This window comes from Cannabis sativa, chromosome 8 (genome assembly GCF_029168945.1).
Source record: "Cannabis sativa cultivar Pink pepper isolate KNU-18-1 chromosome 8, ASM2916894v1, whole genome shotgun sequence".
Classification (NCBI taxonomy): domain Eukaryota; kingdom Viridiplantae; phylum Streptophyta; class Magnoliopsida; order Rosales; family Cannabaceae; genus Cannabis; species Cannabis sativa.
In genome coordinates this window covers 49,058,852-49,081,549 of record NC_083608.1, presented here as the reverse complement: position 1 = coordinate 49,081,549, position 22,698 = coordinate 49,058,852, and the positions used below count along the sequence as shown (strand labels likewise).

The window sequence follows — 22,698 nt, the reverse complement described above, 5'->3', positions numbered from 1 at the left end:
TCAATCGGGCCGGCCCGACCTAGCTACTTTCTTCATCTTAGCGGATCAGGCCCGATATAAAATAATCGGGCCAGATTAGTCCGACCCGACCCGCGAAAATAACTCAAATTGCCATTACTACTAATGGCTCTCGGTTCATTTACGGAAATAATTTAGACTTTAGAAAGGGAAACTTACAAAAAGTTTTTAAAAATACTATGTTTTTATAAAATACCAGTAGAACACAAAACAGAACAACTCAAAACAACAGTAAAACAACTAAAAAACATTAGTGGAACACTAGTAAAAACTTAACATAGTATACTGCAGTATTATGAAACTTATAAAAAAATACAATAAAAAAGTAAAAAAAATACCACTTGACAGTATTTTTATAAAAAAATAACAAAAATTAGTATATCATTTAAATTTACATTTAGAAATCTACTATAAAATTATATACTACTCAGTTATGTTCATAACAATTGGAAAAGGTAAGCTAATGTTTTGTGGGCTAATTGCAATATATAGTCAATAAAACCAGTTCTTGTAAGTAATATTATCCAATCAAGAATATATATTTGTTAACTATTTAAATTATTTCGAATCAGTTATGGAATTTTGATAAAATTTGTAAGTGTTACCGATATATTATTTCCTTTTCAAGAAAATTTCTCAATTATTAAAGTTCAAATGCTTCAATGTACTTTTTTATGTTAATACATAGGACATGCGGCATCATTTTAGAAATTTACTTTTACCGAGTCTAAGACCATTTTCTGACATTTTTTTAAGAGTGTCAACAATTTCTATTTCATTTAAAAATATTTTATTTTATTTTGATTTCATATTATATTTGGTATTTTTATTTTAAAATATATATTAAATAGTTAATAATAATAATAATAATAAAAACAGAGAATATATAATGAATATCATTACTTCCTTGTGTTGTTTTTCACTCTAATAATAAATATCTATTAAAAAGTACCAAATATATATATATTCATGCCATTAAGTATTATTTATAACATTATTATTATTGGAGATGCTCTAAGTGGAGACACAATAATTAGTATTCTTTTAAAAAAATTAAATGATTAGTATTAAAATTTGGAAAGCACTAATAAATCGTTCAACAACAAAAATAAATAAAGATACTTTTATAATGTACTCCTAAAAAAAGCTTTACCAAAAATACGTTGAGAAAATATTTAACACGTTAAAAGCATGAATCAAATAGATTCACGTGTTAAATTTTTTAAAATTTCTTAAAATTTTACTAAATAACTTAAATAACTATAATGTTGATATTGAGAATTATAAAAAAAAAAAATAATAAACTAAAAATTCTACTAAATACCAAAAAAGTGTAAAATTTTTCATAATCTTAACATTAATTTATTATAATCTGTTAAGTGTTATATTATTATTTTCCCTTTTAAAAAAAACACACAAATCTGATAAAAGAAAAACGTGAGGACATGTCTAGTGACGGCAGATTAGAAAGAGGCTAATCGGCAAGACCTCTATTCTCTCCTCCTCAGTCGGTGAAGCCAAGGCTTCCGTCACCGTCACCGTCACCGTCACCGTTACCTATTTTTTATTTTACTAATTTCAACAAAACCCACGTCATAATAAACGCACTTGGATTAGCTCCACTCCACCACAGCCTTTGCATAATCAACGCTCAGATTAATCACTACGTCTTCCCTTTTATTCCATCCAACGCTCCACGTTTTTTCACATTTAGATAACAGAAATTAAAATAATAATTATCAAATTTCACCCTTTCCAAGAAAATTGAAAAAAAAAGCTCAAATTAGGGTTTTGAAACCCATATATATTAGGGAAAAGGGCAAAACCCAAAATCTGGTTGTCCGAGCTAATACCATTTCTTCTTCCCTTGCCATTTTTATTCTCTGCAAACTCCATCTTCATTTCTCTTCTTTCGGCAAATATGGGCAAGGGTCCTGGTCTCTACACCGATATCGGCAAAAAAGCTAGAGGTTCGTTTCTCTCTCTACAAATGTATTATTATGTGTTTTTATTTTTAATTTTTTCATATATGTTCTCTGAAACTAGGGTTCTCAATCTAAAATTTGAGATTCGTTTATTAATTTTTGTTTCTGTTGTGCTAGATCTTCTCTACAAGGATTACCAGACTGACCAAAAGTTCACTCTCACTACCTACTCCCCAACTGGAGTGGTGAGTTCCTTTAATTTGACCATAAGATCTATATAACTCTGTATTGAATCACGAAGCTAGGGTTTTTCGGATTTGCATGTCTTTCTGCTTTAATATATAGGTTTTGTCAATTGGTTTTGGTTTGAGAACTGGGGAAATGCATCGGTCTTACCTATTTATGATATAATTTCGGTTATTGTATTGTTGTAATTGCTTTCTTCATACATATCAATTTTGTGCGTGTCATCCTTAATCCCCATATATGAAAAAATAAAATATATTTAGATTTAAGGGATCCATTTATTATGTGATTGTGAGAGTTATGTTTTGTTCGCATTTAAACCTAGTTTAGTTCGTGTGATGATATCTTCAATACCGTTTGTGCCATAAATTGATAATTTAACTTACTAAATAATTGTTATTTTTTCATTTCTGTAGGCTATTACATCGTCTGGAACAAAGAAGGGTGAGCTGTTTTTGGCTGATGTTAACACTCAGCTTAAGAACAAAAACATCACAACTGATATCAAAGTTGACACAAACTCCAATGTAAGCCCCCCGATGTCTTACAGTTTATTTTCGGTTTACCTTCTATGTTTCCATATGATGTGTTTTCCGTCTTGCTATTCATGTCGGAATCTTTATGATTTTTTTAAAATATTTTATTTCTTCACATGATGATAATAGTTAAGATTCACAGGTTCATGGTCAATTTTCTAATTGAAGCAATGGAATCAAAATTGTAACTTGGTTTATATGATAATGCGGAGAACTAGTAAAAAAAACACTTTGTTTTCAAAGAGTGTTTTGCAAAATGGCCTTTGCTAATAAATTCTTCGCAAAATAGCTTTCTTGACAATATACAACACTTACTCACATTTTTAATACTCAGACTGAAGTGTTATTGAGTGTGATGAGAATTTATTTTGCAAATGATTCTAAACAGAGTTGGTCTAATTAATTATATTTAAAATTTCTATCATTTTACTGAAATTATTTACTATTTTCAGCTCATTGCAACTGTTACTGTTGATGAAGCTTGTCCTGGCTTGAAAACAATTTTAAGCTTCAGAGTTCCTGATCAAAGATCTGGCAAGGTAAGCAGTTTTATCTGCGAGTTTGGCATAATGATGGCTTGGGTGTCAATGAAGTAACATTATCTAGAGGCATATGTTACATAGCAGACGACCTGACTCGAATCAGTACTGAAACTACCGTTTTATACCTTTTTTTAAACAGGTGGAACTCCAGTATTTGCATGAGTATGCAGGTATAAGCACCAGTGTTGGGTTGACAGCTAATCCTATTGTCAACTTTTCTGGTGTTATTGGAACCAATGCTGTTGCACTTGGCACTGATGTCTCATTTGACTCAAAAACTGGAAATTTCACCAAATTCAATGGTGGATTGAGCTTCACCAATGCCGACCTACTAGCTTCATTGACAGTGTGAGTATTGATGTTTATTTCTTTTGTTTACGTACATATTTCTGACCGTATGACTACCAGAAGTGTGAGTTGTGGGCTCTTTTAGCTGGTTTAAAGCCATAATCACTGGAGTGGAGAATCCACCCACATTTTCATAATGTTGTTCTATTTCACTTTGATAGAGATGTGGTTTACTACATCCATGTTTTGCAATTCTGTCAATCTGTTCTTGCTTAGTTTAATTGAAGTTTTTCTGAATGTTACAGAAACGACAAAGGTGACACCTTGAGTGCCTCATACTATCACATTGTTAATCCTTTCACTAGCACCGCGGTTGGTGCTGAGGCAACCCATAGCTTCTCATCCAACGAGAATACATTCACAGTTGGTGCTCAGCACGCATTGGATCCATTGACCTCTGTGAAAGCACGAGTGAACAACCTTGGCAAGGCTAGTGCTCTTATCCAGCACGAGTGGCGACCAAAGTCATTCTTCACCATTTCTGGGGATGTAGACACCAAGGCCATTGAAAAGAGTGCGAAGGTTGGATTGGCTTTGGTTCTCAAGCCATGAGTGAGTTATTTCCAATTGGTCACCATGGCAGGGTTCACCATTGAGGAGCTTAGCATAGTAGTCCGTTAAGATTTCAGACTGACTTCTCTTTAATTCAAATTGTGGATTCTGTTTTTTTCTTCCTCCTTGAAACAAGTCTTTATGGTACATTATTAATTTCTTGGCGGTTTCCTTTTTTCTTGTTGTAAAAAATAAATGTTCTTGGTGTCATAGACCGTTTTGAACTATTACTCCTATTGACACACTCCTGAAAGAGGGTGATGAAACCAGTTATGGAGGGGGTTTTGAGTTGAGCTTCATTTCCAATTTTGATGGCTATTTATATTCCCTATGCCTTGTGTTCTTTGTTTTTTCTTTTTCATTTTTTGGCAAAAATTCAGTTATGGACAAAATAAGTAAAACAAGCAAGAAATTCTTTTAGTATATGGTATGTTGTTCGACCTATTTCAGTCACCATAATGTAGTCTATGATGAGAGCTTTGCTAAATAAATCTTAGCAAGTAGGCCAACTTATTCAGCACAAACATTTTGTACATCGATTCCTCAAGAGTGACTGTGAGGAGATGAGGTTGAGGTTGCCTGAAGCAGCCCATCTCGAATCTGAGTGGCCACGTCTCTTACGACGCCTGGTCCATGGGGGATGAACACTGTTGAAGACTTTGAGGTGGCTCCAATTTCTTTCATGGTGTCAAAATACTGTGTTAGAAGGACCATGTCCAACACATCTTTGGCAGTGGTTCCCGGCACGTTGAGGGAGAAACCAACCACACTCTCTCTCAGGCCATCAACGATCGCCTGTCGCTGCCTAGCTATGCCTACACCAGACAGATACTTGGATTCAGCCTCGCCCTCTGCTCGCTTAATCTGTATGATTTTCTCTGCTTCGGCTCTCTCATTAGTCGCCAACCTCATCCTTGCAGCTGCCAGATAAAGATACAGTTTACCAGGTCAATAAATTCTCTCTTAAAACTTGTCAAGAATAATCAAGGCTAAGTGTTTTACCTGCATTGATTTCATTCATTGATCGTTTGACATGTTCATCTGGTTCGATATCAATAATGAGTGTCTGAACTATTTCATATCCATAAGCACACATAGCCTGTTTAATCATCAAAAATGAATTATTATAAGAAAATGTTTTAGACTTTTCTTCATACTGATAAATGTTTTACCTTTTCAAGCTCATCTTCCACAGCTCTAGCGATTTCATTCTTTTGCTCAAAAACATCATCCAAGTTCAGCTTAGGAACACTAGCTCTGATCACTGAACAATCAAAGTAAAACCTAGTCATTGAACACTTGTTCTTCAACATTTAAACAAATTAAAATCTTGTCTGTAATAGAAATTTTGAAAAGCCATACATACCATCAAAAACATAGGCTTGGATTTGAGTCCGGGGATTACTGAGTTTGTAGTAAGCTTCACTAGCCTTGTCGATGATAACCCGGTATTGTACAGATGCAACAACGTTGACAAACACATTATCCTACACAACAAAATATTAAAAGGTACTAATTTGGTATGATGTTGCTTGCAGCTTAAGAAAATGGAAATTTCAGACATGGATGAAGATGATAATGGAACCTTTGTTTTGGTCTCGCAACGAACATCTAACTGTTGTAGCCGAAGAGAGAGATGACCAGCGAGTTGAGAGCCCAAAATCCATGGTAGACAATGGCATCCTGGCTCAAGCACTTCAGTAAACTTGCCAAATCTTTCTTTGACAGCAACTGTTGACTGATCAACTTTTATACAACATAATAGATTGCCCATTATTTCTTTCTGAGCAACAAGAAGACCCCATATTAGGTGACCCAGATATCAAATCTTTACAACTATATATATAGACTATGATAACATGTATATATATATATTAGTAAGTTCATTTATATATCTATTCTTATTTAACATGTAGAGTACAAACATAGTTATAGAACATGGCATAAACAATAAATAAGGAGAGAGAGAGAGAGAGAGAGAGAGAGAGAGAGAGAGAGAGAGAGAGAGAGAGAGAGAGAGAGAGAGAGAGAGAAACTAACAAGTTTGGAAGATATGAACAAAGAGGTATAAAGAGTTGATATTAAAAAGGGTGTCTTTATAGTAAATTGGCCACTTGATTTTGGAAGGCGTGGATGACTAAGCAGCTGATCCCATCATGTGAATCCTTTGATATAATCTGATCTTGTTTTTTTTTTCTTTTTTGATTTTAAAATCTTTTATGTATATATAGAAAAAAGATGAAAGAAGAAGTCAACTAACTCCCCAAGTTAATGCTATACCATATCATCATCATCATATATAAATATCTATCTACATAAGAATCAGACTTTGAGAAACTTCGAGGTATATATATGTTTAGACTTTCTAGTTTTTCTCAGTCTTTACAATGTATCATAAATAAATGTATATATATATATTGCAAATTGATATTTTTCATAATTCATCAAAAAAGAGAGCTGCCACTTTATTTGTGACAATCAAAGTTAAAATCAAACATTTAATGGTAATTTCTTTATCATTATGTATATGTAAGATATTTAAAGTCAGGTGGTATATACAAGAAGATTCTTTTATCTGTAAATGCCTATACATTTCATGCTGATTGCAGCAATAGCGACTGACAGGCTTGGCTACATAGATAATCATAAGTTTCATGATTATCTTGTTATAAAGATAAGATTTCCACGAGGTGGAAACTCTTGACATAGAATACTATGTTCTTATTCAGTTGACTATTGGATCAAATTCCATTATTAAAACTTAAAAATCCAAAACAAGTAGATTCTGTATGGTAGGTAAGAAGACAGCCTGGCCTTTTGTTTTGGCTTTTATTCTTAAGATCCAGCCACTTATGTCAATGCTAAGTTGGCTTATAACTAATAATACTACACACCTAAAGTAGCAATGAATTCAGGCTTTCCTATTTTCATTTCGGTTATATGAAAACATAAGAAATATTGAATCAACAACCAACAATGTTCATGATATCAATGGCTGATGTTGCAGGAACACTTTTAGGGAAGGCGAGAGAACGCTGGCCTCGCTGACAGGCCAGCTCGCTTGATCTGATCCGATCTGCAATATCTTCTCTGCTATTAGTTGATCATAAGTGAAATAGTACAATCATGTTGTATCTAGTACAATCTCAGTTATCCATTTCGTTTTGAGCCATTTGAAACTTCTGCATTTTTCTCATTCATTGATATTTCCAAATGCAAGGATCTAGCAAAGAAATTACACAACTATGTTTTAACTTAAATAAACTGTCAATTGGGTGTGTTAGTTACCTTCTGAAGCTCATCTTCAACATCATCAAATTCAGTAGGAAATAATCTGTGCTAGTCAGTAGGAAACCCGAGGAAGAACTCAATAGGACGTAATCTCATACCGATGTTATCAAGATTCTTTAATCTACAAAAGTAAGGTTTTTTGTATTTACAAACGTATAGCACTAGAGAGAAACATACATATCATCAAAAGACATAGGCTTGGATCTATGAGTTAGAATTGGTGAGCTTGTAGAAAGCATCTGCTGCTTTCCCATGAAGGCTTTGAATACGTGCAAAATACAAGGTATCAGTCTTGATCATAACATAACAAGCTATAAATTACATACAAATAGAATAAGTATGATAATGCTAAAGTATATATATTTACATGAAGAAATGTAGGACTAACATGATAAACCTTTGACAAGACCATATCCCCAAATTCTATTCTACATAATCTTGATACATGAAGCACCAAGAACACATCCAATTACACTCACTTGACTGGAAATATAAGTTAAGGTTCAACTAGGGAGACAGAAACTAAAGAACTTGATAGTTCACCGGTTACTTAGTATTCGGGATACCAAGTTAAGCAGAGTGACAGACACCCTTGCTCAAGCACATTATATTCTCTACCTAAAGAGAACCGTAGAACAGTGTTAACTTGTTATGGTTCTTCATTTACAAGTAAGAAAGAGAGATTGGGTCTTTGAAAAAACGAAAGAAAAATTCAGCCTCAGTTAAAGGCGAGCTAAAAATGATGTTCATGAACAAGTAGTTTAAGCTCAGGTTCAAAGCTCTATCCGCTTCTAATTTATACAATGAATAATTTGTGGAAATAAACAATTATTAAACAAAATGGTTTCTATGTTCAGTCAAAAATCACTCTTAAATCCAGAAGAAATGCTAGCTTGACATTGTTGTTAACATGGGAATATTATAACATCAGTGTGATATTAGATTCATACAGAGAAAAGTCCTATTGAGATCTTAAGTCTGTCAAAGTAAACAGATTCAACAGCATAAAAAGCATAATTATTTTTAAGCAAAGAAATTCCATAAAACATTATGTTACACAAACTGACACTTATAGCTAATCTCTTTATCAAACCACTGCTAACTTACAGAGTCTCAACTCTCTCAACCAGACTACTTTGTGTGGCGCAACATCATGCACCGGCGGCTGTTGAGGCTGAGGCTCGTTTGTTTTGCCAGTAGTTTTAGGCTGCGGTTGAAGATTTAGTTTTGAGAAGATACATACAAAATGGAAGTTGAGACGATAGATATGCAGAAAAAATGGCTGCAATCATTTCTTATTTCCTAATCTGAGGAAGTGGTGATACACCAGGGAGCTGGTGGGGAGAAGCTTGAGCACTACTTTGACTGGATAAGCTCCTCACGGGTGTTCCTTTCCTCGGTTGGAATGTTACTTGCATTTTATTGCCATTCTTGGCATTTGGCATGGACCTTGACCGTGCAGCTTGCATAGATTGGAAATAATAGGAAGAACTGGCCATGTCCTTGAGTTTTGGCAAAGGTTTTAGGGCCTCAACAACTTCACTCATCAAGGGTCTAGCTTTCGGGTCACGGCTAAGGCAGTGAGCAGCAATCTCAATAGCTTTTTGTGCACCTTTGATTGAAAAATGACCTTCAAAACGAGGGTCCATCAACCTATAGAATCTTCTCTTGTCTCCGAAAAGTGGCCTTGCCCATTGCACAAGATTGTGTTCCCCGTTTGGCCTATTTTTATCCATGGACCTCCTGCCAGTTAACATTTCTAGCAAGACTACACCGAAACTGTAGACATCATTTTTGGATGTCAAATGTCCTGCACAAAAAAGAAAAAAAAACCCAACTCAGAATAGTTGTTAAATCAAGTAATTAAAGATACACTAGAATCAGAAACATAAATACATAAGAGCTGATCGAGTCTTTCACACAGTGGTATTACTACTAAAGATATGATTTAATAGTAAAGAAACCAATAGAGCAATACCCATTAAGCCATTTCAATTTCCAGAGTCAAAGAGAGATGATTATTTATAACCAAACTCACCAGTCATTACATACTCTGGTGCTGCATAACCGTAGGTACCGAGAACTCGTGTTGAGACATGAGTATCATTTCCCTCAGGACCATCCTTTGCCAGTCCAAAATCTGAGAGTTTAGCATTGTAATCCTAACAAACAAATTTAACATTAACATTTGTAGAAAAAAAAAACAAAGAGGAAGTAAGGAGTTGAAGCTGTCATTCAGTTATAATCACTTACTGCATCTAAGAGAATATTAGAAGTCTTGAAATCACGATATATTACAGGCCTTTGAACTTCTTCATGCAAAAAAGCAAGACCCTTTGCAGCACCAAGTGCAATTCTCATTCTGATCGACCAAGGAAGAGGCACTGACCCTCCTAACAAAAAAAAAGAAAGAAAGAAAAAGGTCATGTCATAATGAGCATTATGCTAATAACATCCGATAGCAGTATCATGACAAGTTTTAACAATGGAAAATGCAAGGTTTGGTTAAATACTTCTGAAGAGGTGGTTCTCCAAACTTCCCCTAGGCATGAACTCATAAACTAGAAGTCTATGATCCTCCTCAATGCAAAAACCAATCAGTTTAACCAAATTAGGATGGCTAAGGTCACCAAGAAAATTAATTTCAGCCTGAAATTGTATGACACATAAAACAAATCATGATAAGAATGAAAGTGGATAAAAGAAACAAGTAAAAAGACAAAAAGCAAAGATGAGTAAATATAAACCGTACAAGCCATTCTTTATGACCCTGAAGTCCATCATGGTTAAGTGTTTTAACAGCAACAGTGAGTCCAGTACCAGGTTTGACAGGAGCAGTACCATTCTCTTCAATCCAACCTTTAAACACACAGCCAAATCCACCCTCACCAAGAAGACTCTCAGGTCTGAAATTCCTAGTTGCTAACTTAAGATCATTAAATGTGAATTTTCTGAGCTGAGAAGCAACCTTCAGTTCTTCACTGAAATTAGGTGTAGATATAGTACTTTCTATATTACTAGTGCTTGTTGATGACCCCACTGGAGCAACTTGTTGATCTCTGTTCTTCTCATCAGTAGATTTACCTACCACCAGAACAAAATTACACAAAAGCAACTTCACTCAGTAAATGAACACACATACATAGACACACATTTATAACATCCAATTTTATGGGCATTAGTAATAAATGCTAACATTTATAACTATATTTGAAGAATACTACAAATATATATGAGTCAGTTTCAACATATACTCCAAATAGCCCCACATGTGATGATATTTATGAGGCCTTTTGTGAAACTACCTGAGTTTCATGCAAAAATCCATAGCAACTACAAGAAACCAATTTGTTCTTGTCGTATTAGACTCTATTCAAGTTAAGATAACAAAGGAAAATTTTGGAAATCTGTATACTTTGCTCAATAATATTGTAAAAGCCCGTGAATTTATGAGGCAACTTAACTTGGATTAGCTAACTCAAATAGTTACAAAAACCAAAAAGAAACAAAGAGAAAAAAAATCCATTCACAAAAATAGAAATGGGAAAACGACATAAAAATAATTTACCACAAGAAGCGGTAGTACCACTCATGAAGCTATCAACTTTCGATCTCGAAGGCATGCAATTCCTAAAACTAAACCTAACCCAACACCCAGTTTCCTCAACTTCCCCATTTTTCTTCACCTTCTTCTTCTCTACTACTACTACCCTTGATTTGCTCGAATCTTCCCAAGTTTCCACCTTTGAAGCATCAGGCCCCAAACCCATCTTCCCTAACCTCTCACAACAAAATTTCAAAGACTTACAATAAGCAAAATAATCTCACACATCTCTTACTTCCCATTTCAGACCACCTAACATCGAATGATTTAAACAAATAAAAAGGCATCAAACAGGTACTAAGAAAAAAGAAAAAAGATTGCACTGCTCGTATATAAAAAAATTAACTTTTTAATTGTATGATGGAAAAATTGAGAAATTCTGATCAGACCCAATTGGGCAAAACGGGTTCAGAGTGAGATTCGGAAGAGAGAAGCCGATAAAGAAAGGAAGAAGAAGGCGTGGAAAAAGAGAGCTCTTTGAGAAAAAAGGAGAGAAAGAAAAGTTTTGCATCATCAAGGGCAAGGGCAGGGGCAGGGGCAGGTCGGGGTGTTTGAAACAGAGGAACTGGGCAGGTCGGGCAGGAGAGAGAAATAAGCTCTCAATAGTGACCCTATTAGGCTTTAGCTTTAGCATATTCTCTCAACCCAAACATCAAATCAGCCTAAATGTGTATTTAATTTATTTATTTATTTATTACTAATTATGTAATTATTCCTAAAGATATGAACAAGTTTGTTTATTTATTATTTTTATTATACTCCATCCAATTACTATAATTATGTTTTTATTCTCATTTCTATACATAAATCATCTTTCTCTATTCACCTCATAATTAATAAACATGTAATAATGATATTCTTCAAAAGCAAAAGAAAAAAAAAAGTAATTTTATTTTTTTGCACTTAAGTAAAATTTTAATATAGTTCATTTTATTGCACTTAAATTTTTATGTAAATTTTTTAGTAGTGAAAGTTCTTACGTAGTCATTTTGTTACAATATTAATTCAGTGACAAATGTTACATTAAAGGTGTAACGATTGTAATTTTTATTGTCAAATATGAACTACATAAAAAAATTTACCGCTAAAAAATTTATATAAGAATTTAAATATAATTAAATAAATAATATTAAAAAATTTACCGATAAAAAAATTATATAAATATTTAAGTGCATGAATTATAACAAAAATTTTAGAAGAAATTACACTCTATACTTATTTTTTATTTCTTATTTGAACTTTTATCTTTATTTTACTACTTTTTAATTTATACCCAATTTTATAGGTCATATTATGTACATTAGGAATTCTAATTTTGATAAGGTTATATTTGAGAGGATATTTATTAATTGAAATTATTGTGAAGTTATATTTGATTAATGAATAATAAAAAATGATAGTTTTCAACTTATCACAAAATTTTGCTACTAATATCCCTGATTTAGTATATACCTTCAATTTAGCAATGTGAATTAAAAATTACATCTTTAAAAGGAAAGAATAATTGTTAAATGGTCTTAAATTATTACTCCAAATGAATAATTTAGTTTATCAATTGAGATAATATAAATGTTTACTATTTTAATTTTTAAATTAAAAAGGGAGAAATTGTTAATGGATTTTGGAGGGAATAGAGTTATATGTACTCTAACATTAGCAGGTCAGGTGGCATGTGCAGCAGCATGTTATGGTGTATTAAAATATGTTATATTAAAGATTTTTCTTTTTTAAGTAAATTTTATGTGATCCTTTTTTCTTTATGATAAATATTTTAATCAATTAATTGTGTAATATATATATATACATATATTTATATATATAAATATTCTTGTATAGTATTCGTTATAAAACAAATTCTGTGACAGAAGAATCATTATTGTTTCTTTTGATTTGATTTGATTGAACTTTGTTCACTATATGAGGTTACATGATATTTCGATCGTTTACAAATTGAATTAGGAACTGTATCAAACATATGAACTTTTACATACATTCTACAAATTTTTCATTTAAAAAGAAATGCTATTGAAATTTTATAGAATATCAATTTCAATCTTTAAAGTAGCTTTAAATTTAATAATATTATTAAAAAACAAATAGATGGAAATAGAACTTAAAAAAAAATAGTAAAAAAATTCTACAATCTCCTCTAAAAAAATTTACCGATTCTTATCTGTTTTAATATTTGAGAATTTTTTTATAATTCTCTACGTTGTATAATTTAAGATATTATGTAAAATTTTGAAAAAATCAAAAAAATTTAACATGCCGAAAATATGTTTAAATAGTCTTTCACACGCGTATAAAATAAAAGAGTCCAACATGTAACGAACTGCTTAAACCATATTTTTCAGTGTGTTAAATTTTTCTGAATCTTTTAAAATTTTGTAAGATGACTTAAATAACTACAATGTAAAGGATCATACAAAATTGAACTAAAAAAATATCTTAAATATCGAAACATATATAGGATTATCGGTAAACTTATTTTACGGACAAAAAAATATATCTGATGGTTGTTGGTATAAATCTTCAATCTATTTAATTCTAAAAATGGAGATTATTTTCACTCTGTATATTTTTTTTTCAACCTTATAATTGACATGTTGTGATCATTTCGAGAGAAGGGATTATCGATTTTTCTTTATGGGGACAAAAAAAGTTATCAAATTATCAGTTTCAAAAATAAAAGATACAAAGTATGATACAAGATCCAATTAGTCGATGGTTGATTTGGATTTTGACCTCATTTTGGTCTTTGTCTTTCAATTTTGCAATTTAACCAACCATAGGTTTTATTTTTTAAAAAAAAAAATTGAGGAAAAATTTCAGTAAGGCACAAAGCCAAAAGGTCCAAAGGACAATACAACCAACAACCAACAAAATTAAATATCCATAAGTAGTTTGGGCCACTAAATGTAGGGATTAAATAAGGATAATGTTAATTTAACAAGAGCACGAACATTAACATTATGCTTCCTATTACAATAATGCAGAGAAATAGAAGAAAAAAAAAATTCATAATTGTTGGATGTGAGAAATAATAATATTAGTAGGACTTGTAACTTTGCAGTCCATAATGTGGCTAAATGGGTTTTCACCCACCAAATGTACGCATCTATCCCGATTCACTCTTTATCGAAGAACATTTTGTGTAACGACCGTGAGGTCTAACATCTATTTAATATATGACTACGCTTATTTTCAAAAATAAAAAAATACTAAGCTCCAAAAGGCGAGGTTCGTGATGACCGATGATCTGCACAAGAGATTGACAATCAAAAAAGGACGAGATGTTAGTGTATCCTACTCGCAGACACAATCGCAGCCCTTGTAGAAGGGCTGCAACTTCTGGAACCTAGGGAGAGAATGTCCCGACGAGAGGAGATCCCATTGAAGCAATAATCTGACCCTGTTTGTCGGAGATAACAATACCCAAACCAACCTTCCAGTTATCAACACTAATACCAGCGTCGGCGAACAAATTAATACCCCCAAGAACCGGCTCAGGTGGTTCCACAACCACTCCAATAGAATTAGTTAGGAGTATTGACAAGTCACCATTCGAGCTGTAACTTTAGGCGTCTTAATACCGCCAAAGGTAGCTCAAAGCCCAAGAGTTTACCAACTCATTATTCAAAAATTTATGCTCATGCACGAAGGTATTTCACCTATGCCAAATGTGCCGAGAAATAAACAATAACTCTTCTAATCCATAAGTAGATAAAACATCTAAACAAGTCATCAAAAATTTAGAAAGACTTGACAGAGCAGTGAACTTTTTGAGGCCTCTTACCTATTGTTTACGAACAGTTTTAAGTCAATGGCAAGATCATAGAGCATGGATAGTTATTTCATTGTATTGGCCACAAATCGGGGAAACGGTAGAAGCATTGATACCATGACGAGTAAGGTTCTCATAGGTAGGAATGAAAGCTTTCCAAAAAAAGTTTTTAATCTTAAGAGGAATGCTCAAATTCCAAAAATTTCCACCATCGGGAAAGTAGACACTTGACCCAAGTCGAGCCTAGAAATAATACTCCAGTAGCCACTCTTCACCGTATATGACCTGTTATCAGTGAAGTGCTAAAACCAAGCGATCTTGTCAATCAAAAGAAGAGGAGGGAATAGACAAAATTACTTTAGCCTCCACTTCATAAAAAATCGACAAGATGAGAGACGTATTCCAGCACCCGTCAACTTTAAGATCAGTCACCTTCTGTAGTCCAACATTACCTTGAAATGATTAAGAACGACCCACATTCTCTTTAGGAATCCAAAGATCGTTTCGAATGCTAATATTATTGCCATTACCCATCAGCCACTGACATCATTTTTTTCTAAAGATCACGACCCCAAAGGATACTTTTTTACATAAATGAAGCCCTTTTAATTTCTTCCACTTCCAAAACTAAAGAATTAGCATAGTAGAAACCTTCCATCACTCTAGCTGCCAAAGAATCTGAGAGATTAAAAAGGCTTACACCTTGTTTAGCAAGGAGAGATTAATTGAACAAGAACATATCTCTAAATCCCATACCACCGTCAAATTTATGCCAACAAAGACGGGACCAAGTACACTAGTGCATTTTGCTTTGATCATTATCACCACTCTACCGAAATCGAGCACACATGTTATAAATCTCGTTCACAATCCCAACATGCAAACACAATATACTCATGGCATACGTTAGAATAGCTTGAATAACCGATTTGAGGAGCACTTTACGCCCACCAGATGAGAACAACTTTGATTTCCATCCGAACAGTTTATTCCAAATACGATCTTTAATAAATTGAAACAACTTACTCTTACTTTTACGTGCAAAATAAGGGAGATCCAGATACTTATCATGACAATGGACAAGAGGAACTCCCAAAGTAGCAGCGAGGAAGCCTTGAGGAAAAACAAACCGCAGACTTAGTGAGATTAAGCAACTGGCCAGAGGTATTTTCATATATGTTAAGGATATTTTTGAATCAAGAACAGCTCTCAAGGATAGCTTCAAGGAAGAAAAAGCTATCATCCGCAATGAATTAACCAACCATAGTTTATTCTAAAATAGCGCGTAACTTAAAATTACATATATCATTACAAATGCAGTACAAGTAACTTTAATTATAAGAGATTTATTCTCATTCTAGTTTGAATTGTGCAATTAAATTTTCTTCCTTGAAGTTAATTATTGCCTTTAGGTTTTTTTGTTCCTTTTGACTGGGGGCTTTGGCCCTTGTCTTAAGAAATGCTTCGGCCGAGAGGGAGGTCTTTGTTTCTTTGCTTATATGTGTATGTTTTGTTGGTCTTTGTTTAGCAGGTTGTGATTAACAACTCTTTTTCTAGCAATTACAGACGTCCTTTTTATCACTTAAACCGCTACCTTGATATTTGGTTTTGGTTTGGGTGTGGAGCTTTTCTTGTAGATGGTCTAAATTGGTGGTAGTCCTATGCTTCCGATGGTTTATTGTGTGTTCAAGCAGTGTTATTTTGCTAGTGTATGACAGCTTCATGAAGATGATGCACATTTGCTTTCCCTTTATTTGGGGATGCAAGTTTGTTTTGTTATTGTTTTATTTATTTATTTTTTTTTTTTGTTTATTATTTAGTTTTGTTTCTTGTTATTTTTATTTTGTTCCTTTATGGATTCTCCTTTGTTTGGGGTATGAGATTAAGCCTCATTTGTTTGTTTTATAATAGTATGCTACTTATTAACACGATTATGTATGGTAGGTATATATGCACCTCACTATTTTAGTCATAAACTTTGTTATCGTTTGCTCACCTTTTCAAGAATGATTAACTAAATTAATTTATGCATAAGGTGGAAAAAATTAATAAAAGGGATTTTTATTTAATAAAATACAATTTTGAGTCACTTCAAGGTTTTTAACACCCCAAATTCACATTGACGAAGATGTTAACTTTTAAAGGCATGGTTCACGTTCTCCTTTTTAGTCCAAATTTTGTAAAAACAATCACAAAAAAATGATTGGATCTTCATAATAATCATCTAGACTAGAATAATAAAAATAAATAGAATAATTTACGAGATAAATAACTAAGTTAAACTCCCAGTTGCAAATAAAAACTTAAGTTTAATTTTTAACGGTAATAACACTTAAGTTATATTTCTAGAACTCTATAGGTACGTGATCATCAAATGTTAAATCATTATCCACGTGTCATTTTCTTAACAGTCAAGTACCTAAAGAAGTTTTAAAATTATAACTTAAATATTATTACCGCTAAAAATTAAACGTAAGTATTTATTTATAACTGAGAGTTAAATTTATGTATTTAAACCGCAAATTACTCAAAAAAAAATATATAAAAAAATAATTATAGGCCAAAAGTGAGAAAAAAAAAATTAAAAAGTTTAGTGCAAAGATGACTCCAATCCTATTTATAAATAGTTTGTTCACAATGTTGGAGTCTTTTCAATGCACCCCTTTTTTCAAATCCATTGCACTGTTTTCCTCTTTTTTAATTTTTATTTCAAAAGGATGATAACAACAACAACCTAATTGGTATCAAAAAATGGTGTGTAACGCTGTAAAGTGAGAAAAGAAACACCCTCAAGTTTCATTCACCCTAATTCAGTGCCTCAATAATTTGTAATTGACTAAACAAACATCCTTTCTAAGTTTTTAGTTACTTCCACCCCATTATATTTTATTTCACTCAAAATTTCCACATCTACATTGACTAAACTTATCTAAGCATTAAAATAAACAAAAAATAAAACACTAACCAACTAAGAAACTTTTACTTGGTGAGAAGGAAATAAAATAAGAGGGATGGAATAATTTTGAAGAAAATAAAGGAAAATTATTTTCTTCTATATTGTTTGGTAAAAAAAATGAGAAAATTTGCTTTGAAATTTATTATTTTGTTTATATAATTTTAATTTTAATAATTATTAGCGTTAGAAATTAATAATTTACACATTTTTATCCACATTCATTTAAGAAATACTACTAAACGCCCTAACACTTTTCTCGCTGTCATATCGCTATTGGAAATATCACTAACCATTACTATACGATAAATTCTTTTGGCCACACCAAGCTTGTTTCAGAGCGAATGTAACCAATCGCATGGCCCCCATGACTGTATTTTTCTCTCACACTAAACACACTCATTTTTACAATCTCTCCACTTTTCTCTCTTAAGTTTCTTTTCTTTCCATTTTTCCACCATACCAAACATGGGGTTAATTCAATTCATCAAAAACAAAAACAAAAAAACAGACCAACTTTTATATCAGCCTCACTTTACAAAAACAAATAGCAAACATAATAATATATATTTTTTTTATTTTATATTATCATAATTTTTTTCCAGCCGGCAAGGCCAACCAACCAACAATGATATTACTGCTTTGTTACTTTGTATACCAAAAGATAACAATGTTCCCGTCATATGCAGATATTTGTTCCAACAATAATACCAAATTAATTAACCATCTTCATAATTAAATATAAATAATCAACTAATTAAGGAAGTGTTGAATGAGATATTACCTACCTTCTTCAATCTTCACCATTAGAACAAATAAAGTCAAGATCTTGCTATACAGAAATATAAAAGATTCCACTAAACTAAACTTTATGTGCTAAAGACATCACTACACTAAACAAAGACTCAGATTATAACATGAGATTTAATGTCAGAGACATTTGATAAACTTATCTCTTCCACTCCTTGAGAAAATTAGCAGAAGTAATGTACAACAGTAGAGAGCTATTCATGATCAAACTTTATCAACTATCATTATGAGGAGCAAGTCAAGAATTCGACATCCTTACCACTATGTTTCGATCCATGTCAAGGTTCCCACAATCAGATATTTGCTCGGGAGATCACCAGCAGCTGGTGCAAGATATGTAATCTTCTTCCTGCAATGTCAGATGTTGATAAACTAGTCAAAACCAAGATAGACTCAGTTTATAGGTGTCTGTAGAAACTATTGAAACTCAAAATTCTAACCTCTGAATGTCAATGTCAGTAATGTATATAAACCCGGCAACGTTGCTGCAATAAAAATAAATAAATAATAAGCAAATAAGTGATTGGTAATCAGTATTCTAATGGTAATCTATTGAAGAATGGAAGGGGTAAGGGACCTTGAAAGAATTTCCTCAGGCTCTTTCGCAAATGAAACAGCAAGAACTAGATGGAGCAAATCCTGGTTGATATTCACAGGGACTAATCTTGTAGGATCTGCTGCAGGCTCTGCACCAATTGGCAGGGCTGACCGGGGTGCCTGAGGTCCCCCACCAATTCGATAGACCAATAAATCACTAAAACTCGCAATATTAGAATGCGGGGAGAGATCGTTTATCCTTCCATAAAAATATTCCTAGAGAAAAAAAACAACATTAGCCTTGTCAATTAAAAGAGAACCCCAAACTAGTCCTGGAACTTAAGAGAATGTATCAAATTGTGTTATATAGAACAACATTGACCACAAAACAGTTACCCTTATCCTCAAACTCCTAGCCTTCTGACGATATTTGACATTCCTCGATACAACTCCTCCAGATCTTTGAAGTTTTACAACATCCACATCAGGCTTGTTTTTCAGAACATCTCTGAGCATACTGCAAAGTTTTTCCTGAATGGAAAAGGAAATTCTTATAATTTTGTAAAAATGCTAACCAGTCTCAAATCCTTAAATAATTCAGATACAATAGTAGCACTTAGGCCTCAATTAACAGCAATAAGATAACACTTGCGGTTGAGAATTCTGTAGCTCCTCAGACAGAATTCGAAACAAAGTTTTCCTTACAAATTAGAAAAACTAATATCGTCTGCCCATTTAAAAACATCGATTTTTCAGATAACATACCTATTAATGATTAAATTCTTTCTCTAAATCTAGCTTGCTTTAGGTTTATGAAAATTTCAATTGCACGATACACCTTATTAAAACATGATGCAAGCAAATAAACAGTATTGTTGCTCAGAAATTTTTCACAAGTTCATAACAATTTAGTTATGTATCAATATCTACCATAAAAAGGTATGGACAAATTATATAAATAGTTATTGAAATAATAACTGGACACATAAATATATAAACAAGGGCATCTACCTGACCCAGAACCAATACAACGTTGATATTAAATGTGTCGATTGCATGAAGAAGCAACTGTAGAAAGAAACAAGTTAAAAAATATAAACCTCAGCAAAAAGAAATAAAAAAAGGTCGAAGAAGTATAAAATCCATAATTCTGAAACTTGCATACCTCATATCCTATTCCTTCTATCCAACCCATGGTATTGATCACCATGCCAGCAGCTCGAGATTCAATATTACCCGCAAATTGTCTCTCAAGCAGTTGAGAAAGCTCCCTCACAAGGATTTTGTATAGTTCTACATTGTTACTGGAAATAAATAGTTCTTAATAAAATCTAACAACCTTAATCCAAATTGCGAAAGGGGAATCTCTAGTAATCAGTACAGCTTGGAGAATTTCATTAGTTGATATTGCATTTAGTATATAGCATATCACCTGATCAATTGTTACCTGGGAGTGGTGTGTCCATAGAAGTAAACCAAAGGCATCTCAAGAGGAATCCCTTCAACTGGGTCAATAGGCATTTCAATAGGAGTAGCAGCAATACATCCCGGTAGAGTTATGGATCCTTGACCAATATCCAAGTCCACAAAAGTAGGTTTCCAACCCTGTTTAGCTGCCCAACTAAGAAGCATTCTTGACAATGTACTCTTCCCAGAATCTGTAGGTCCCACAACAATGACCCGAGGCCCCTGGTAGTGGACCATGAAGGAACGGAAGAGGTTGAAATGAAAATGTGCAAACACTAAAGAACACAATAAGAGTTTCAACGGAATCCCATGACCCATTTGAGAATTGAATATAGCAAATACTTGTTATTTGCCTAATACAATAGAATAGAATTACACAAGAGAAATACTAACTCTTTTGTAGATAACACATATAAAGGAAAATATTGTTATGGGTGCATTTCAATATTGGATTCCATAAATTTTGATTACATAAATAATACGAGAAATCACTAACCAATTATTGGGTGTCACATCGGTATGATGTGACCACTTTAAGGTGTGAAATAGAAATGATCAACATATAAATATAACTCTTGTTGACGAAACGAATAAACACCATTAAAATGAAGTACCTGAACCGTACTGGAACCATCAGAGGACGAAGCTTTAGCACGGTTTCTTCGACCATCCAATATGGCATGGACATTCACGTAGCTAATCATAGGGGTCTGGGCAAAATCAAGCGCTTACAGTGACTATTGTACAAACTAGTAAATAATCCATAATGAAATTAGAAAATTAAGAAGAAGAAGAAGAAGATAAATAATACCTCATCTGCAGTGTAGTCAGTTTCAGTACTACCATCCAGTTCAATTGTGGCTCCATACCAAGTGAAAACCTTTCACAGAATAAACATCCAAAAAATTCAAAATCCACAAGGAGAAGAAAAAAAGTGAAAATGCTTTGAATACAGAAAAATACAGCAAATTTGAGCCTGGGAGGGAAAGTGAGCCAGATTTCAGGTGGGAGTTCGGTGCCGAATATCTCAGCTGTGCCGTTTAGAAGTCGGAGCCTGAGGGAGGAGTCGTATCCAACTTCGATTCGAAGCTCGCTCTCTCGGTCCAACTTGACCTGGCGAACTGTGGAGGCTGATGATGAAGCAGCAGCAGCTGCCATTGGTGGGGGACCCAGTGGTGTACCTCCATAAGCCATTGTTGTAAAGCTCTAAGTTCGACTCCTCAGTCTTCACCTACTCAATACTCTCAATAGTCAATAAGGAATGACTTCTTCTACTAATGGGCATGGGCATCTACTTTACCAAGGCCCACAAGCCCATATGTTTATTTTTAGTGGGAAACTTACAAAAATACTGGAATTTGAGTTAACTTTTACAAAAATATTATCACACGAAAAAGTTTTCAAAAATACTGTGTTTTTGTAAAACACTAGTAAAATACAAAATAGAACAACTCAAAACAACAGTAGAACAACTAAAAAACACTAGTAGAACACTAGTGAAAACTTAACACAGTATATTGCAGTATGAAACTTATAAAAAAAACAGTAAAAAAAGTAAAAAATACCGTCTGGCAGTATTTTTGTAAAAAAATGACAAAATTTAGTATACCATGTAAATTTCTCTTCTTTAGAAACCTCTATTTATTGGGTTTAAGCCTTTAAGGGTTAGGGAAAATTTTGTAGTATGGTTTCCCCAGATGTAACCGGTTGGAGTCCGTTTATCTCTAACTCGTGAACTTAGCTGTTATAAAATGATGTGATAATAAGTTATTTTTTCAATTAGACAGTTTGATGTATACTAGATTTATCATTTATGGACATTGATAAGATACAATCTTTCTATTTAATAACACCTTAGAAGATGACATAGCCTTAAAGTTAGTATTTAGGGGAGTCTTTTAGTACAAGGGATTCTACATTTTGGGAGCATTACTATTAAGTATCTTGGACCTAACACCACACTGATGTGGTGCGTCATGAGTGGTTAGTAATTTTATGTATTATTTATTAAATTAAAATGTGTGAGTAACGATATTAAATTACTCTAATATCAGTATGTCACTTTTTGTAGTGCTTGACACCTTA

The 22,698-nt window shown here is 33.0% G+C and overlaps 4 protein-coding genes across 5 annotated transcripts; 1 reads left to right on the top strand and 3 right to left on the bottom strand.

Moving 5' to 3' along the window:
- Nucleotides 1-1,624: 1,624 nt before the first annotated feature.
- On the top strand, nucleotides 1,625-4,473 carry LOC115698531 (mitochondrial outer membrane protein porin of 34 kDa). The gene is made up of 6 exons (XM_030625614.2): nucleotides 1,625-1,988; nucleotides 2,121-2,188; nucleotides 2,606-2,716; nucleotides 3,178-3,264; nucleotides 3,407-3,615; nucleotides 3,861-4,473. The coding sequence occupies exons 1-6, from the start codon at nucleotides 1,940-1,942 to the stop codon at nucleotides 4,165-4,167; spliced, it is 831 nt and encodes a 276-aa protein (XP_030481474.1). The 5' UTR covers nucleotides 1,625-1,939; the 3' UTR covers nucleotides 4,168-4,473.
- On the bottom strand, nucleotides 4,062-6,551 carry LOC115698528 (hypersensitive-induced reaction 1 protein-like). Its single transcript, XM_061102218.1, has 6 exons — nucleotides 6,208-6,551; nucleotides 5,753-5,950; nucleotides 5,534-5,654; nucleotides 5,340-5,431; nucleotides 5,170-5,266; nucleotides 4,062-5,087 (listed from the first exon to the last, which is right to left on the bottom strand). Exons 2-6 carry the CDS (start codon nucleotides 5,939-5,941, stop codon nucleotides 4,711-4,713), a joined length of 876 nt encoding a protein of 291 aa, XP_060958201.1. The 5' UTR covers nucleotides 5,942-5,950; nucleotides 6,208-6,551; the 3' UTR covers nucleotides 4,062-4,710.
- Nucleotides 6,552-8,328: 1,777 nt separating this feature from the next.
- Nucleotides 8,329-11,680, bottom strand: LOC115698516 (serine/threonine-protein kinase PBL34). Of its 2 annotated transcripts, none has more exons than XM_030625596.2 (6): nucleotides 11,027-11,680; nucleotides 10,211-10,542; nucleotides 9,972-10,107; nucleotides 9,712-9,851; nucleotides 9,497-9,620; nucleotides 8,329-9,268 (listed from the first exon to the last, which is right to left on the bottom strand). In XM_030625596.2, exons 1-6 carry the CDS (start codon nucleotides 11,226-11,228, stop codon nucleotides 8,754-8,756), a joined length of 1,449 nt encoding a protein of 482 aa, XP_030481456.1. In that variant the 5' UTR covers nucleotides 11,229-11,680; the 3' UTR covers nucleotides 8,329-8,753. The 2 variants fall into 2 exon arrangements, with proteins under 2 accessions (XP_030481456.1, XP_030481458.1); XM_030625598.2 differs by having other exon boundaries at nucleotides 11,045-11,582.
- A 6,824-nt stretch (nucleotides 11,681-18,504) lies between these two features.
- LOC115698518 (protein CLP1 homolog) lies at nucleotides 18,505-21,924 on the bottom strand. The gene is made up of 10 exons (XM_030625601.2): nucleotides 21,577-21,924; nucleotides 21,425-21,493; nucleotides 21,228-21,323; nucleotides 20,594-20,835; nucleotides 20,312-20,450; nucleotides 20,158-20,214; nucleotides 19,543-19,677; nucleotides 19,187-19,422; nucleotides 19,050-19,094; nucleotides 18,505-18,958 (listed from the first exon to the last, which is right to left on the bottom strand). Exons 1-10 carry the CDS (start codon nucleotides 21,805-21,807, stop codon nucleotides 18,871-18,873), a joined length of 1,338 nt encoding a protein of 445 aa, XP_030481461.2. The 5' UTR covers nucleotides 21,808-21,924; the 3' UTR covers nucleotides 18,505-18,870.
- Nucleotides 21,925-22,698: the final 774 nt, after the last annotated feature.